Source organism: Puma concolor, chromosome A1 (genome assembly GCF_028749965.1).
Source record: "Puma concolor isolate L17-30 chromosome A1, mPumCon1.1.hap2, whole genome shotgun sequence".
Classification (NCBI taxonomy): domain Eukaryota; kingdom Metazoa; phylum Chordata; class Mammalia; order Carnivora; family Felidae; genus Puma; species Puma concolor.
The window spans coordinates 133,712,501-133,729,905 of record NC_141667.1 but is presented as its reverse complement, the minus strand read 5'-3'; the positions used below and the strand labels follow the sequence as shown (position 1 = coordinate 133,729,905).

The following is a 17,405-nucleotide window of genomic DNA, read 5'->3' as shown; positions in this document are numbered from 1 at the left end:
CTACCCTCTCTCCTCATCTGCTGGGACAGCCAAAATGATCTCACCCATGAGCAAGTACTTCTGTAAAAAATAGGAATGGCTGTTGTCCGTAAGATGATTCTACTTCAAGCTCTGCAGAAAGTCCAGAAACAAGGAAACACAAACTGCCTGGCTCCCAACTTGAAATAAGAGGAAGAGGAAGAAATAGAAGACAGACACCAACTATTGTCTTAAAAATGCTGTTCTATCATGTGTATATCACCAGGATCTACAGCTTGAATTATATACAGGTTCATCAGTGTTGTACCTCTGAAATCATGTGGCATATGACAAGAAAGTCTCATTACCTCAAGCCACCTGGAAGTGTGGCTAATCAACCACGTCTCAGCTCCTGTGAGTTGGTGATTATACCTGAAATGGATGCCAGCAGGATCCATAAACAGCAGCTAGATGAAGGAATGAGGAGATTCCATTAGTGGGGTAAGCGGAATAAATATTTTAAAACCGTTGGAGAAGAGTTTAAGAGGTCAGACAAAAATACCTACAGCTGGAAAGTGAGTCTACCATCTATTCTGAAACTGAAGGATATATAGAATTTTTGGTTTAGGGAGTCTTTAAACTCATCTAACTCAGAAATCATCATGTAGATTCTGTGGGTCCATGGAGGGGCTTAAAGTTTTCTGGAAATGTTTGATTGGTATTCCATTTATAAATAGTGGGGGTTTTTTCTTTTTGTTTTTTTGTTGTTTTTTGTTTTTTGGGGTTTTTTTTTTTTTTTGCTATCTGTAACACTATAATAAAAAACAGAAAGTAAACTTAAATATTAAATATATTGTGTAAATATACTTAAATATATTGTGAAGGGATACCAAATGGGTGTGTAAAATACAACTTAACTTGAGATCCTGACTTTCACGTAAGATGGGACTCCACGGGGCCCATCCTGGAGGAATATCTGTTAAACCCAGGTGATGCTACACCCCTCCTCTGTTCAACATCTACACTGGCTTCCCACTGTACTCTAGGGGCCTAACCCAGTCCCACAGGTGCTTCAGGACACACCCCTTACCTTGCCAACCTCATTTCTCACCACGTTTTCTTTGCTCACATATTAGCCTCCTTGCTGCTCCTAGAAAGTATCACCCTTGCTCCTATCTGCCTGCAATGTTCTTTCCATAGGCACCACTGTATTTTGCTTCCTCGCCTCCTTCAAGAATTTGCTTATATGCCATCTTGTGAATGAGACCCTTCCTGACCACTGTATTTAAAAATTGACTCCCTGTCTCTAAGCCTCTAATCCTCTTCTCTTACTCATGTATTCATATATTTTCTCACCATCTTACACACTGTGCAATTCAGTGTTGTGTTTTATTTTACTGTCTGGCATCCCCCACTAGTGTGCAAGCTCTCCAAGACAAGGACAAGGGAATTTGGTTTGCTTTATTATACCTAGAACCTCACCACATCGAAGGTGCTTAGTAAATCATGTTGAATAAATGAATACAGGGCTAGATGATCAGTGGAATAAAAGATCAAATGCCACCTCAGAAAGGCCAGAGTAAGTGATCAAATTTTCTTTATACATTTGTGTCTGTGTTTGTGTATTGTAACACTGAATGTGTTAAAATATATATTGACACTTTTATCTCTTATTCCAAATCGTTATTGCAGTTTGTCTTATACACACACAGGTGCCCATGCATTTATTGATCACTTGCTTAAATACACACACACACACACACACACACACACACACACGAATCATATTCAAATATAGGCTACATTTGTTAAGCACCTTCTGTGGTCCAGACCTTATACTGGGATTGTTCATCTCGTTTAACTCAATTGATCTGCAAAACAACTTACAAAGCTCTTAAGGTATTTCAATAGAAGTTAAACCCTGAAAGCAAGAGAAAGAGGGATTTTAGAATTCTCCACCTACCTTCTAGTCACTGCAAGGATTTGACAGGTTATCATAAAGGTAGAAAGTCCACATATTTGAGTAGACTCTTCCTTATTCTAGTTCAACAGTCCTCACACTGAAATGGCATTAAATACATCACACAGGGATATATATGGAAGATCATGTATAATCTACTTCATAGGCAAATAGGGATTATAAAGAGTAATTTTTACTCAACCTGATTTTTAGCTTATTTTCTAATTTAACCTGTTAAAAATGTCACTTGAGTTTTGTCTTAACATGAACCTCATTGTGATTGCAAGTTACCTGGTTTCTTTTTGCCTGAACTTCAGAATACAGCTTCAACTGTCATATATTTTTTTAAACTTTATTTATTTTTGATAGAGAGAGAGAGAGAGCAAGAGTGAGCTAGGGAGGGGCAGAGAAAGAGGGAGACACAGAATCTGAAGCAGGCTCCAGACTCCGAGCTGTCAGCACAGAACCTGAGGCAGGGCTCGAGCTCCTGAACTGTGAGATCATGACCTGGGCCGAAGTCGGACGCTTAAACCGACTGAGCCACCCAGGCGCCCCTCAACTGTCATATGTGTGCACATACCTAAACATTTTGTTAAGCAACGCTGGAACAAGAAGGTTGTTGTTCTTCTCCACTCTCTTTAAAATTCAAACTTGCTTGTGTCCGCTCACATAAAATCACAGCAGCAAACTCATCTGTTCTGTGTCTGCTCTTCACAGCATGGTTGTCAGCAATACAAGGACAAGAAAACACTGCAAGTGTTAGAATATATAGACAGCTTTATCTCCCATTCCAAATTGTTGGTGCTTCTGTCTGATTGCTGTATTTTGATTATGAGAGCTTTTTTTATTCTTTTTTGATATTGTAAGTAAAAATCAAAACCCCCTACTTCTCTTTTAAGAATTGGATCAGTTTAATTTCAGAGTGTCCTGAGATTGCAAGGTGAACTGTTAAAAAATTGCTACTATTAATAACCACTTATCTGCTTGAAACAGGATTTTATTTTTGAAATCATTTAACGAAAACTCCACAGGAATGAATTGTAGGCTAAATTCTCTCTAAAACTAATTGTCATCTACAGTCTCCAATGTCAAAGTTGTTGTTCCTTCCTTGAGTCTATCATACTCATCAAAGCAGCATCATTGTCCCTGATTGAATTTTTCAGCAAGCAATTATTATAAATTTTAAATTAATTTAAATAAATATACGCTTGTTTGTTTTAAGCAAAGGGTTTTAGAATAAGATTTTCTCTCTCTCTCTCTCTTTAAGGTTCTGCTACTCAAAATAGTTTAAAATTCACTGCTGTCACCAAGGGGTTGGTAAACATTGTCTGAAAGGGCCAAATACTAAATATCTATTTTTTTCAAGCCAAGAGACAAAACTGAGGATATGATGTACTTATGTAATTTTTAAAATGTAAAACCATTTTTAAAATTCAAGAATCACTCTTAATTTTGAAGCCACCAAACCAAGGTGGTGGGCTGGATTGGGGCCTGTGGGCTGTAGTTTGCCAACCTCTGTGCTAGCCCAACATCATTCTTTTTGTAGGTCAAGAAATACTTAGCAGAAGTGAATGTTCTATGGAAGGTTTATAGACACTGTGGCAGCATTGAGAGAAGAGTGTGAACTGCACTGTGGGCCTCTCGGTGTCTGACATTGCTGGATTGATTGTTAATGAAAACTTAATAAGAAAAGAGGCCCAGATGTAAACCTCCAAAGACCCTAGACCAGGGGCACCTGGGTGACTCAGTCGGTTAGGTGACCAACTCTTGATTTTGGCTCAGGTCATGATCTCATGGTCCACGAGGTCAAGGCCTGTATTGGGCTCTGTGCTGACAGCTCAGAGCCTGCTTGGGATTCTCCCTCTCTCTTCTGCTTGTGCTCATATGTTCTTTCTCTCTCTCCAAATAAACTTAAAAACAAACAAACAAAAAGACCCACACCACAGGTAAAGCCAAAACTACATGGAATATGACCACATTAAAAAACAAACAAATAAACACGTTTAGAAGGTTTTTTTCTTCCCCATATTGAACCCTACTTTTGTATCCAAAGGAAAATTTCTTATACTTCTTGTATAATTTCCTATGTAATAAGTCAGAAATTCCAGATGTCTAGGAATTATATATACATATATAAAAATTTAACTCCTCCTCTTACAATGCCAATTTAGTGAATAAAAAAGTAAAAAATACAGAAAACGTAAATATAGAAAAATACAGCATCTTTTTCTTCTCAGAGCCACAACTTTATGTCCTGATGTGTATATTAGAATATTGGTGATGACTAAAGATGAAATAGCAGGAAATGAGATTGTATCTGGTAGGAATGAGATTCTGTTTTTGGATTATTTCTATCAGTTTTACTGAGCAAGACCTTCTCAGGAACTGAGTATAGACATCTTTAATGTTCAATCATCTTTTAAAACCTCTGGGTCATCAAAAATTTAAGATAAAAAAAGATTGTACCATCAGATAAGTTTTCTCCTCACAGAAGTATTCCATTTAACAAAGGAAGAAACAATGGTGAATTAGAATTATTACCATGTAACTTCTAATGAATTAACAAATCTAGGAATTCATTATTAATAGCAGCTTATGTCAGAAACAGAGACAAATATTTTGTGTCTCCTACTGAAAGCACACAATATCATCTATTGAGTAGTTTTGTTAAAAAACAAACAAACAAAAAACACAAACAACAACAACAAAAAACCAACCCCGAACTTGTATCTGGAAATTCTCTAGGTCCTAATGCCAATTCACAAATTCACAGGACATACAGAAGACAGAGAAGCATGTGAAATGACACTGCAGGAATGGAATCTGCAGAATTCAGATGGTAGCAAACCCCATAGGACAAATGATCCACTTTTTTAAAAAGTTTATTTATTTTGAGTGAGAGCGAGAGCGAGAGAGCCGGGGAGGAGCAGAGAGAGAGGGAGACAGAACACCACACAGACTCTGTGCTGTCAGCACAGAGCCCAACATGGGCTGGATCTTGTGAACCGTGAGATCATGACCTGAACCAAAATCAAGAGTTGGACACTTAACTGACTGAGCCACCCAGATGCCACAATCTACTTTTTTTAAAAAAACAAATATAATACAAGGAAAATAAGGCAGAACTTATTAAAGAAGCTTGAGAGTCATATAAAACAATACTGATAATAAAAAAATAGAAGTATAAATTTATAAGACAAATTGTAAAACACATGGAATTGATGTGACTATTGACAGTTTGAATGATTATTTGATATTTGATAATATTAAGAAATAATTATCGAATTCATATAAGGTGATGGCATTTTTATAGTTGTCAGTTTTTAGAGCTACATATTAAAATATTTATGGATAAATGATGTCTGTAGTTTGCTTTAAAAAAATTCCAGCAGGAGTTAAGTGGTCAAGGACATACATAAAACAAGACTGGTTATGAGCTAAGTGTTGAAGCTGGATGATGGGTTCAGGAGGTTCCAGTACATGTACTTTGTATATGCTTGAAATTTTGCATTGCAAAATGTTTTTAAAAGATAGCCGAAGGGAATTCTCAAAACCAACTAAAATGGTCATAGTGGCCCTCCACCAAGAATTCTAGTAATTCAAAAGGGGATAGTAATAGGAAAACATCAACAACTCCAATAGCCCCATAAGAAGATTTTTTTACATAAGACACATTCATCAATGAATAGAAATCTGAATTTGCAAGGCACGCTTTTTGAAAATATTACTTTGTGTAGTAAATGTTACTTACACGGTTTGTATCTAATGTAATACAGAAAGTTCAGAAGTATGGCGTTGGGAATGAGTATCACTTTAATTTGTGGCTTAGAGCAGAGGATGCCAGAGTCCTGCCCACATCTCCTTGCCTTTACCACTTCCGTGCTTGCCACTGATCTGTCTTCCAACTGTGAGCTCTGTAACTCTTTGATGAAGGGCTTTTTCAAACTGTGCAAGGGGCAGGCTAGAAGTACTGGGGAATGTGTCCCCTGGGAGCAGCCCTTGATCAAGACTGACAGAAATTTGTCTATAAACATACCTGGCCTCTTTGCTCTTCCTATGGGATGAGTCTGAGGCCCATGGTCTACAATGATTCCAAGGGTTTCCCAAGTGGAATTAAACTCTAGCTTGCTTCAGTGGTAACTGACTTCAGCACTTACCTTTTATTGGTTTCTTTCCATTCCTTGAACTCTCCCCTTAACTTCTCCACTCTCCCATCAGTATTCCCCAGGATCACTTTCCAAATAAACCACTTGCTCTCAAATTCTTGCATCAGAGTCACTTCTTAAGGAACTCAAACCAATTTACATTCAATTTGTAAAAAGCAATCGAATAAGGGTGATTCTATCATTTGGGGCTGGCGAACCTAGAATTTCAGCTATGTATTCATGATTTTGTTTTTTGTTTCTGTTTTCTGAGGGTGATAAATGTCAGTAAACTGGTATAACAATTCTGCTTTTATGTTAATTTTTAAATTTAATGTATGTTCTTAGGACTTTGAATTATCCCACTTATCAAGGAAAATTAGAACAGTAGGTTACAAACTTTAGTATGTTTAAGAAATGCTTAGGTGTCTTTTTATAGATGTGGATTCCTGGGGGCACCTGGGTGGCTCAGTGGGTTAAGTGTCAGACGGACTTTAGCTTCAGGTCATGATCTCACAGTTTGTTAGTTCGAGCCTGCATCGGGCTCTGTGCTGACAGCTCAAAGCATGAAGGCTGCTTCGGATTCTATGTCTCCCTCTCTGTCTGCCCCTCCCTTGCTCACATTTTGTCTCTCCCTCTCAAAACTAAATAAATATAAAAAAGTTTTTTAAAATGTGGATTCCTGGCCCCCACCCTCAGTGATTCTGATTCAGAAGAACTCCAGATTTACTATTAATACTTATGCACATGAAAACATTAGAAATATTTACAGAGGAGTCCTGAGGACCTTACTTTGATAAACACTGACCTGGATGCCAAAGTTTTCATTACTTTTAAGACCTCTTGGGCCGCCTGGGTGGCGCAGTCGGTTAAGCGTCCGACTTCAGCCAGGTCACGATCTCGCGGTCCGTGAGTTTGAGCCCCGCGTCGGGCTCTGGGCTGATGGCTCAGAGCCTGGAGCCTGTTTCCGATTCTGTGTCTCCCTCTCTCTCTGCCCCTCCCCCGTTCATGCTCTGTCTCTCTCTGTCCCAAAAATAAATAAACGTTGAAAGACCTCTTGGCCATTTGGGTTCAATATGCCTATCAGAAGGTTTCATCTGACTCTGATTAGCTATATCATGTCCTGGAGTCCCAATTCTATGCTGCTAATGCTAAAACTTAAATTTAATTTTAATCTGGTTCATATGGTACTGTGGCTATTTCTGTCCGTTTTCTGCAAAGGTAGACGTGGGAAGTGCAGTCTGGAAGAAAAACGTGTGGTGTAGTATGAAGGGTGTGGTAAGCAGAACGGTAGCAAAGGTCTTAAAAATGCAGTGCTCCACCCCTCACTTATTTCTTGGGTGTGCCTCAGCCATGCTTCCTTTTGAATCTCTTTGTGCCCAGTTGGGAGATGAAAGCAGAAAGCACTGCTGGGAAATCACTTAGCTATGAGGCTAACATTTGCTCTTAATCTTCTCTTCAGGCTCTTCTAGTCCTTACTGCCCAGTGAAAAATCAGAGCTAAGGCCACAGGGAGCCAATGAGATAAAGTATCACCATGTCCCAGGCCTCCCCACACTCTTATTTTACATCTGGAACATTATTCTGAGAGCAATTTCCAAATGATGACCACTTATTTCATTTAGGAGAGCCACTTCACCCTTGTCAATTAGTTCACACAGTTTTATTTGGATTTTACATTTTGTCTATTCCTGGAGCTCCAACTGGCTTCAAAGGGCATATAACTGCACCTTCAACTTTATTGGTATGGCAGTGGTATCTTACTCTTTCCTCATTACATTGTATGACTCTTAACCTCTAAAAGTCACTTACTGAGACATGTTCTTTTTGGCACAGTAACACAAAATGGTTGGAGCCTTAGAATGATGCATCGTCCTAGAGTTGGTTTTTGTAGAAATGAAAAGTATATACTCCCAAATGTGTTAAAGTTACTAATTGCTACTTGATACAAATTAGAATTCTAAATGTCTGAGTGATTTAAATTCTTTTTGTCTCGAAAGATTCATTTCTGACATTCCCTTCCGACAGCAACACATGCGAAAACAAAACAAAACAAGACATCAAGGTACCAGATTCCAGAATGCAATAGGGGTGAATCTGAACACATGGAGGCAATTGTATACTTAAAAACATGTCACAGCTTTAAAAATACAAATTCAATGATGGTCACTCTCTTGTCATCCCAAACCATTAGACCAGTGTTCCATCAGGAGGAAGGCATTCTAACTCTTAATTTTTCCTCCTAAAAAATTGTCATGCTATTTCTAGTAGAACAAAAAGGCAAATGAAGGTATTTCCTTAGACCATTGGTTTCACATGTTTGGTTTTTGAAAGCTCTTTACAGTCTTAAAAATCAATGAGGATCCCAAGTATTTTTAGTGTGAGAAATTAAAAATTAGAAAAAAATGACATAATGACTCATACAGAAATAACAAACCTACTATATTTTAAATGAAAAAAACATTTTATGAACGTATGTATATGTTCCAAAACAAACAAAAAAAGTTGGAGAGTGGCAGAAAATAAAAGTTCTGTCCTCCCACTGCTAATATTTTATTGCCATCCATGACTTTCAAGACAATTGAAAGATGTGTCATTATTAGCTCACTATGAATTTAAATAAAAGTCCACTACTGGAAGCAGCAGTCATCAAATGAACTAAAACTATACCTGCCTTACTCTCTCAAAATGCAATGACAATGGGTTGAGAGATGTGATATTTAACCTTTCTCGCATCTTAGTAAAATATCCTGAAATTGCTGCATGACAGAAACGTCCCCCTAATTTCTCTTCTTATGTTTATTCTGTAATGGTAGTATGGCTATAAACACACACACACACACACACACCTGCATGCACATGTATACATCATATTTATGTAACCATATGCAAAGTATTTGTATATTGATACTTAAGAAAGCACAATAAATCCTGTGAATGTTCTGAAATCCATTTGTCTTTGTTAATCAGAAAATGAGCTTTTGGACTTAATAGTCAGAAATGGCTATGCTGGATAAAATAAAATAAAGTATTTTATTTAAGATTCACATCACCTGTTTTTACTTTACAGAATGTGGCAACTAAAAATTTTTCTTTACATATGTGGATCATATTATATTTCTTTTCAACAGCAGTCATCTGTAGGAGAGGAAAAGATAGTTTTTACAGGGTTTTAAAAGTTAAAGAAACAGGAAGGAAGGTAGCATGTGCATTTTAATTTTTGATAGATTAAAGTATTGAATTGGAGCTTATTAATATTTTGGAGAGTACTGAAAGGAGGAAAAATACAAAAAAACTTTTTTAGAATAAATTCAGATTGGTGATTAGGAGCTCTCTGAAGATTTTACAGCTCACTGCCTAATCATAGATTACTAGTACTTAAAAAGAAAAAAAGTCCTCATCATAAATAGTGCCTCTTTATTTGTTAAAGCATGATTGGGCATTTTACTTATGTCTAAGAGACCGTGTTGGAGATCAGGGATGATGGAAGAAGTAGAAGTTTTAATTCTGATAGGGTCACCTCTTGTCTCTTCCATAAGTGACAGCAGGAGTCTTATTTCTTCTCAAAGTACATTGATGATTTTGAAGAAAGAACCATCTTCATACTCAGATAAATCTATAGAAAATAAAAGTCAGGGTGCCTGAGTGGCTCAGTCAGTTAAACATCCAACTTCAGCTCAGGTCATGATCTCATGGTTTGTGAGTTCGAGCCGCATGTCGGGGGCTCTGTACAACAGCTCAGAGACTGAAGCCTACTTCACATTCTGTGCCTCCCTCTCTGCTGCTCCCCACTCATGCTCTGTCTCCCTGTCTCTCAAAAGTAAATAAATATTTTTTTAAAAGTCGTATGTGTGTTGATTTTATTTATTTTTTTTTTAATTTTTTTTCCCCAACATTTATTTATTTTTGGGACAGAGAGAGACAGAGCATGAACGGGGGAGGGGCAGAGAGAGAGGGAGACACAGAATCGGAAACAGGCTCCAGGCTCTGAGCCATCAGCCCAGAGCCCGACGCGGGGCTCGAACTCACGGACCGCGAGATCGTGACCTGGCTGAAGTCGGACGCTTAACCGACTGCGCCACCCAGGCGCCCCTGTGTGTTGATTTTAAACAAAATATTTTCTTTAAGGGTTTTATTACAGGAAATTCCAAATCTACCCAAAAGTAATAACCCAGTCCAGTTATCAATCCCTGGTCAGCCAAGCTCCACCCACATCGCCATCCACTTAGCACCTCCCTCAATCCTGTGTTATTTGAATTCCAGTCTGCATGCTAGCTCATCTACAAAAATGTCAGTATGTAATTCTGAAAAAATAAGAACTTTATTTTGGAAACATAGCCACAATACAATTATCATATCTAAACAAGGAGTTGATAATTCCTTAGCATGATCAAATAGCCAGTCAGTGTAAAAAACCAAAACCCTACATTTTCAAGTTGATTAACTAAATGTTAATTAGAATTAGGCTCTAAAACTTACCTAGGGTCATCATGTGCTCTAAACAGTTACCTTTTCCTGTTTCAGTATATGAACTTCTATCACTCCCTCATGTGCTGATTTCTGAGGAAACAAACATATAATTAGTCATCTTGTTATGTGTCTATGCTTAATTCTTTGTTTATTGAGATTCCTCTAGCTATTGATTGGCAATGTCAAAAATACCATATAACACAATCTACCCCTTAGAAACAAACAGAATTACATTATGATTATTAGCCACTAGATGCCACAGTTGTTTCACACAAATGAAATCAGCTCAGCCTTGGTCTGTCAAGAAAAAATGATAACATTCTAAATATCAGAGTAAAATACTAAATTGAAGTGTCAGAACTAGCCTAAACTGGCTTGCACCTAGTAGCAGACCCGTACATTGAACCATATATTTAAATATTTACCTTTAACTCTTGTACCTGAGCAAACTATGATAGCCACCCTTTTAAATGCATCTGTGCCTTTGTCTATGATTTTGAAGTTCTTGCTAATTCTTTCCAATCAATTCAAACATGGAATGGAGTACCTTCCGAGAAGCCTGCTGAATGGCTCTCTGTAAGTGTGTCAGACTTGATTTTGGGTTGGTTAAAGTTGCTAAGGATTGAGAGAAGACAGGGAATCAGTTTTGCATTTTTTTTTCTGGAAAACATCATACTTTTTAGAAGCTTTTGTTGTTATTACTTTCCTCAAAATCTGCTGAGCTGCTTCATCAAGATGAATCAAGTGGTTCACTAGTGTACCTACTGAAACATTCTTGTTTAGGTAAGAACAACAATCTTACCATTTTTGGTCAGCAATATTAGAATTATATACACTTCTGCAAGCTTTCTTTCAATGTAGTATTCAGATCTGGCTATATTTTCGTATACATTTAGTATGTTTATTCAATGATAAAAAGTTTCCATACAAATTTGTCACTTACCACCCCTCTTATTCAAATACAGGTTTTGTTGTTGTTGTTGTTGTTGTTAACTTTTCCCTAGAATGTTTTACCCTATTCTTTGTTTTAATAAAAAAACGTAGCCCTTGGTAGAAATTTTCCAGAAAAGCATCTACCTGAAAACTCATGTATCTCAAAATTAAAGTAAGTATGGGAAAATTACTTCACTGACTTTGGGAAATACCAAATAAATAGCCTGAGGAATCTCAACATACACGAAATTACACTCTTAGGAAAAGCTTTCTCAAAACTTCTACTTAATAAAAATGGGGAAAAGGTGTAGACACTGTGTGGGATGTCATGGAGATCACATCAGTAATGCTTTAAATGCTTTCCCTGATTCTACCCTTGTCCTTCCCTAACTTTTTCTTCTCACAGGAGCTAGAGTGGTCCTTGTAAAACATAAGTAAATAAAAAACATACTACCGTTCTACTCAACACCTTCGTTATCAATCAGAATGAAAGACCAAGCCTTTACAAATGTCTGTAAGCCTCAAAATATTCACAGTCTAATGTGATAGACACTAGTTAGATGTGTCTTTTGAACATGTGAAATGTAGCTAGTTTGAATTTAGATGTGCTATTAAGATGTGAAATACACAATGGATTTGGAAAACTTAGGACTGATTAAAAGAATGTAACTTTTCTCCGTAATAATTTTATATTATTATTTATATATAAGTTGCAGTAATAATATTTTGGATACACTGAGGTGAGTAAAATATGTTATTTAAATTAGTTTCACCACTTTTTTTTTTTTAATTTTTTTTTTTTCCAACGTTTATTTATTTTTAGGACAGAGAGAGACAGAGCATGAACGGGGGAGGGGCAGAGAGAGAGGGAGACACAGAATCGGAAACAGGCTCCAGGCTCTGAGCCATCAGCCCAGGGCCTGACACGGGGCTCGAACTCCCGGACCGCGAGATCGTGACCTGGCTGAAGTCGGACGCTTAACCGACTGCGCCACCCAGGCGCCCCTAGTTTCACCACTTTTTAAAAAACTGTATCCACAAGAAAAAAGTTAAATTACAGGACTTACATTTATGGCTCACATTCTGATTTTGTTGAATGGCACTAGCCTAAATGACCACCAGGTCACCAGCTCCCTCTCAGTTCCAACTCACATCAGCTTCTTTGCTATTCCTCAATATAACCATGTATATCTCAAGCCTTTGTGTTGGCTGTTCTCTCCTCCTGGAAAGTCTTGCCACAGATATCCTTATGGTTAGTTTCCTCACTTTTTTCTGTTCTGTGCTAAAATTATCAGAAAGAACTTCTCTGACCAATCAATTTAAGATGGCCTCACAGAACACTTGTACCTACCCACTTTTTTAAAAAACCTGTATCACCTAGCATATTACATGTGTTTGTGTGCATGCTTGCATGGTGTGTGTGTGTGTGTGTGTGTGTGTGTGTGTGTGTGTGTAATATTTCCTTAGTAGAATAACCCCCATGAAGTCAGGGACTGTGTTTTGTTTATTCCTGTTCCTCTGGAATAGTACCTGGATTTTGGTAGATACTAAATAAATATGTGTTAAATAAATGAAAGGATAAATATCACTAAAAATAAGTAAAGAGATATCTGAGGCATTTTATCATGAAGGTTTGGAAAATGAGAAGAATTAATATTTCCTGGGTGCCTACAATGAACTAGATACTGGGCTAAGCACTTATATATAATGTCTTAATCCTCACAGAAATGTATTTGCAGATTAGATATCTAAAGTTCAGACAATTTAAATAATTTTACAAGGTCATTTAGCCGGTATGGAACATCATTTCAATACTTTTTATTTCAATGTCTCCAAGTAGCTCCCCTGACTCCCAGAATAAATCAGATGCTCTGGTAAATAATTTCTAAGTACTTCCCCTTCATATAATTTGTCACCACTGTATTCATTTTGTAGTGTGGCACTTAATGTCTGTCTTCTCGCTGAATTATAAACTTCATGAGAGGTGGCAGTGAATATCTTGTTGATATTTTCACCCTAATACTTAATCTCTAGTACATATTTATTGAATACATGAATGAATAAAATTAACTTTATCTTACAATATTATAAGAGTCGATGAGTGGGTTATTTGTGGCCAATGAGAATTAATGATTTTGTAGATCTTCTAAAAGAATGGCACTCATTAGAATGAAACCCTGCTGGATATTTCAGGGGAAAGTAAGCTGGTGTATAGGTGTTCTTCACACTTGACCGTACCTTATGATCACGTCTTAGGGTCCACACCTTATGGATTTCCTCTGGAAATGTACTGTCCAACATGGTAGACATATAGGGCTATTTAAATAAAACTTAATTAGGGGCACATGGGTGGTTCAGGGCATTTGGACATCAGCTCAGTTCACGATGTCACGGTTTGTGGGTTTGAGCCCCATGTGGGCTCTGTTTTGACCGCTCAGAGCCTGGAGGCTTTTTCAGATTCTCTGTCTCCCTCTCTCTCTGCCCCTTCCCCACTCACACTCTATTTCTCTCTCTCTCAAAAGTAAACATTTAAAAAAATTAAACAATAATTAGATTCATTTCCTCAACTATATTAGCCACATTTCAAGTGCTCAACAGTCATACATGGCTAGTGGCTGCCTTAGGACAGAACAGATAAATAAAATTTCCATTATAGGGAGAGTTCTAATGAACTATTCTAGGAAGTTAAAAAATTCTTAGGAGGATGTATTTTTAAATCAGAAAGGGATGGTTCGATGAGTTTTGTATTCCAACTAAAATTAAATTTTGAAAAAGAGCTTAATAATCTGTATTCTCGAGTGTTTCTGGGCAAGACACAGACATGGAAAAGGAGCTTCATTGTCTAGTGGATGAAACATTTAGTCAGACGAGCTCATGCACAGCCAGTGACTGGTGTGGAAAGAACCACTCCTCTGAGGGCTCTGGCCAGGCCTACTGTTCCAGGGAAGCCGCCAGCACCTGGCGGGATTGAGCCCTATGTCTAATGCTATTCAATACCATCCCTTTGCGTTTGATGTACAAAACAGAAGACTGAAATTTGAAGAGGAAAGGGTTTGGAATGCCAAAACGCACCTCAAACTATTAGACTCACAACTTCTGGAGAGTTTTTAAATGTCCCCTTCCTCAAAATGTTACATATCTTCGGGCAATTTCTTCATCATGTAACTTTCAATAATCTTGGCGAATATAATTGAACTTCCTTTGAGATTCTGTCGCTGAATGTCTTTCTTGCTAATTGGACAAATAAGACATTTCCTGTCATGCCTAAGAAAATAAAAAAGTTTATAGGCAAGAATAAAAATTACATTTTCTATTTTATTTTCTGATTAAGTTTACTTATTGAGGGCGGGTAACAAGAATTTTCTTAAATTGAATCTTCTGGGTATTGGCTCTAGAATTTGTTCACATTTCTCCATCATTGGCCTCTCCCAGTGAATAAGTCTTTTACCAAGACTGACAATAGTTCATGGTTCTCACTTCTAGACAAGAGGCCAGTAGGAGAACTGAGGCGGAGACCAGGAACCAGCCCCACACTTCCCAACTCAACAGGTGGGGAACATGGGATTTTTATGTTCTTTGGGGACTGGGTCCCCACTCACCGTTATCTGTCAGTGTCTGCCTCTGAGATTTTCTTAGGAGAGACACCTAGGGACAGCGGTGCTCTGCGTAGACTGGAGAGGAGTGGTGAAGGAGGCAGGCGAAACTGGGAAGTTAGGAAGGTTGGGAGGTGAGGTCCTAGAGCCCGGACCTAGGATGGGACAGATGGTTCCCCCAGCAGTGCGCGGGACACCGAGCGGAGAGCAGAGACACGGAGGAGCAGCAGCAGGGGAGACGCGAAAAGCACCGCAAACGCGAAGAGTGGAGCGCGCACGGACCTGGGCGGGGCAGAGTGGGGAAGGGTCACGCCGGGACGTCACCCGCTGTGGGCCGGGGGAGGCAAGCGGGGCGGGAGCTGCGGGCGCCTGCCGGGGGCTCTGGGACCCGAGCTCCGCCGATGAGGTCAGTGGATCCGACGCGCCGGGAGGAGGGCAGTGGAGCCCCCGGACGCGGGAGTTGCGAGGCCGGCGGAGGGGCGGGACGGGACGGGAAATGGGACGGAGAGCTAGGGCCGTGGGAGGAGGAACGAGGGGGCGTCGGCGCTGGAAGCCGGAGGCGGCCCGACCGGGATCGTTTCCTTCCGGAGAGGAGGCCGGCTCTGGACCTAGGCGGGGACGGGGGGCGTCCAAGGGCGGGTGACGGGGAAATAGCGCGGCTCTCGCTTCTCCCGGGCTGGCAGCGGTGCTGCTCGTGGCTCCTCCTCGGGGCCAGTCCGGAGCCCGGCGGCGGGGGGGAGCGGGAGGCGGAGAGCGAGGGCGGGGGCTCGGGAAGGAGGGAGGAGGGAGGGACCAGGCGCGCCAGTGACAGGGTGGCAGCCTAGGAGCGGACGCGTTGCCGCCGCCTCCGCTCCACCTCCTCCTCCAGCAGCTCCTCTCGCTGCTGCCGCCGCCACTGGCGCCGCCGGGAGAAGTTTCACTCCCGACCCTCGTTCGGAGCCCGGACCTAGAGCCGAGCGGGGAGCGCGGCCGGCAGCGGCAACCCGCAGTGGGCCAGGCGCCCGGAGCGCTCCGACCGTGAGCCGGCGTCGGCGCCTCGGCGGCGGGCAGCGGCCCGGGCTGGGGGCGCTGAGGCGGAGGAGGGGCGGGTGTGAGCCGCGGGACCCGCGCGCAGCGCCGCAGCCACTCAGCTAGCGTCCGCGCCGGGGGCAGTCGCGATGGCCGTGCGCTCCCGCCGCCCGTGGATGAGCGTGGCACTGGGGCTGGTTCTGGGCTTCACCGCCGCGTCCTGGCTCATCGCCCCCAGAGTGGCCGAGCTGAGCGAGAGGAAGAGACGCGGCTCCAGCCTCTGCTCCTACTACGGCCGCTCGGCCGCTGGCCCCGGCGCTGGCGCGCAGCGGCCGCTCCCCCAACCTCAGCCCCGGCCGCGGCTGGAGCAGTCGCCGCCCCCCGCGCGCCAGGAGCTTCAGGGGCCGCCGCTGCCACAGGCAGCGCCTGGAGCAACCAGTTTTCGGAGCAGCCCCTGGCAACAGCCACCTCCGCTGCAGCAGCGGCGGCGAGGACGCGAGCCCGAAGGCGCAACGGGGCTGCCAGGCGCCCCCGGGGCCGAAGGGGAACCCGAGGAGGAGGACGGGGGCGCGGCTGGGCAGCGGAGAAGCGGCCGGCCGGGGAGTAGCCACAACGGCAGCGGGGACGGGGGCGCTGCCGCCCCGAGCTCCCGACCCCGGGATTTCCTGTATGTGGGAGTGATGACCGCGCAGAAGTACCTGGGCAGCCGCGCGCTAGCGGCGCAGCGGACCTGGGCGCGCTTCATCCCCGGCCGCGTGGAGTTTTTTTCCAGTGAGCAGCCCCCCAACGCCGGAATGAGCCAGCCCCCGCCACCCCTGCCTGTCATCGCGCTACCGGGGGTGGACGACTCCTACCCTCCCCAGAAAAAGTCCTTCATGATGATCAAGTACATGCACGACCACTACCTGGACAAGTATGAGTGGTTTATGCGCGCCGACGACGATGTCTACATCAAAGGTGACCTCCCAGCGCCGGCTGTCCCGCCTGCCCGCTGGCCCCCACCCTCTTCTCCCGAATCCTTCCTCTGCAACCAGCCCTAATCCCTGCCCAGCCCCTCTCTGCTTTGCTGCCAGCACGTGCTCTGAGCTCCTGCAGCCCCCAGCCCTCGGTCCCCACCCCTCGCATCCGCCCACCATGCCTAGTCCGCTCCTCCTCTTCTGCTGCAGTCTGGACCCTCCTCACACCTGACCGGTTTTATTAGCCTTTCTCACTCTTGCTGTTCTCCTTTCCGCCCAGCGCTTGCCCCTCCTCTTCACTCTGTGTCAACGCTGAGGAAAGGGACTTTAGGGTTAGCCAAAGGCGTTTCCTACTCTGTCCTCTTCCGAAAGCCCGGGTGGTAGTA

At 41.9% G+C, this 17,405-nt stretch overlaps 1 protein-coding gene and 2 long non-coding RNA genes across 3 annotated transcripts in view; 2 read left to right on the top strand and 1 right to left on the bottom strand.

The window, feature by feature from the left end:
* The window catches only part of LOC147584485 (uncharacterized), a 72,512-nt gene extending 68,678 nt beyond the window's left edge, over window positions 1-3,834 (top strand). Inside the window, exon 4 of the long non-coding RNA XR_015250411.1 lies at window positions 30-3,834. This is a non-coding gene — a long non-coding RNA (uncharacterized LOC147584485). The remainder of the gene's footprint in view (window positions 1-29) is intronic.
* A 5,245-nt stretch (window positions 3,835-9,079) lies between these two features.
* LOC147584484 (uncharacterized) lies at window positions 9,080-10,916 on the bottom strand. Its single transcript, XR_015250407.1, has 2 exons — window positions 10,539-10,916; window positions 9,080-9,675 (listed from the first exon to the last, which is right to left on the bottom strand). It is a non-coding gene; the product is annotated as an uncharacterized LOC147584484 (long non-coding RNA).
* A 4,730-nt stretch (window positions 10,917-15,646) lies between these two features.
* CHSY3 (chondroitin sulfate synthase 3) overlaps window positions 15,647-17,405 on the top strand; it is a 293,421-nt gene continuing 291,662 nt past the window's right edge. Inside the window, exon 1 of the mRNA XM_025924783.2 lies at window positions 15,647-17,020. Within this exon, the coding sequence (XP_025780568.1) occupies window positions 16,213-17,020 (808 nt within the window). The 5' untranslated portion in view covers window positions 15,647-16,212. The remainder of the gene's footprint in view (window positions 17,021-17,405) is intronic.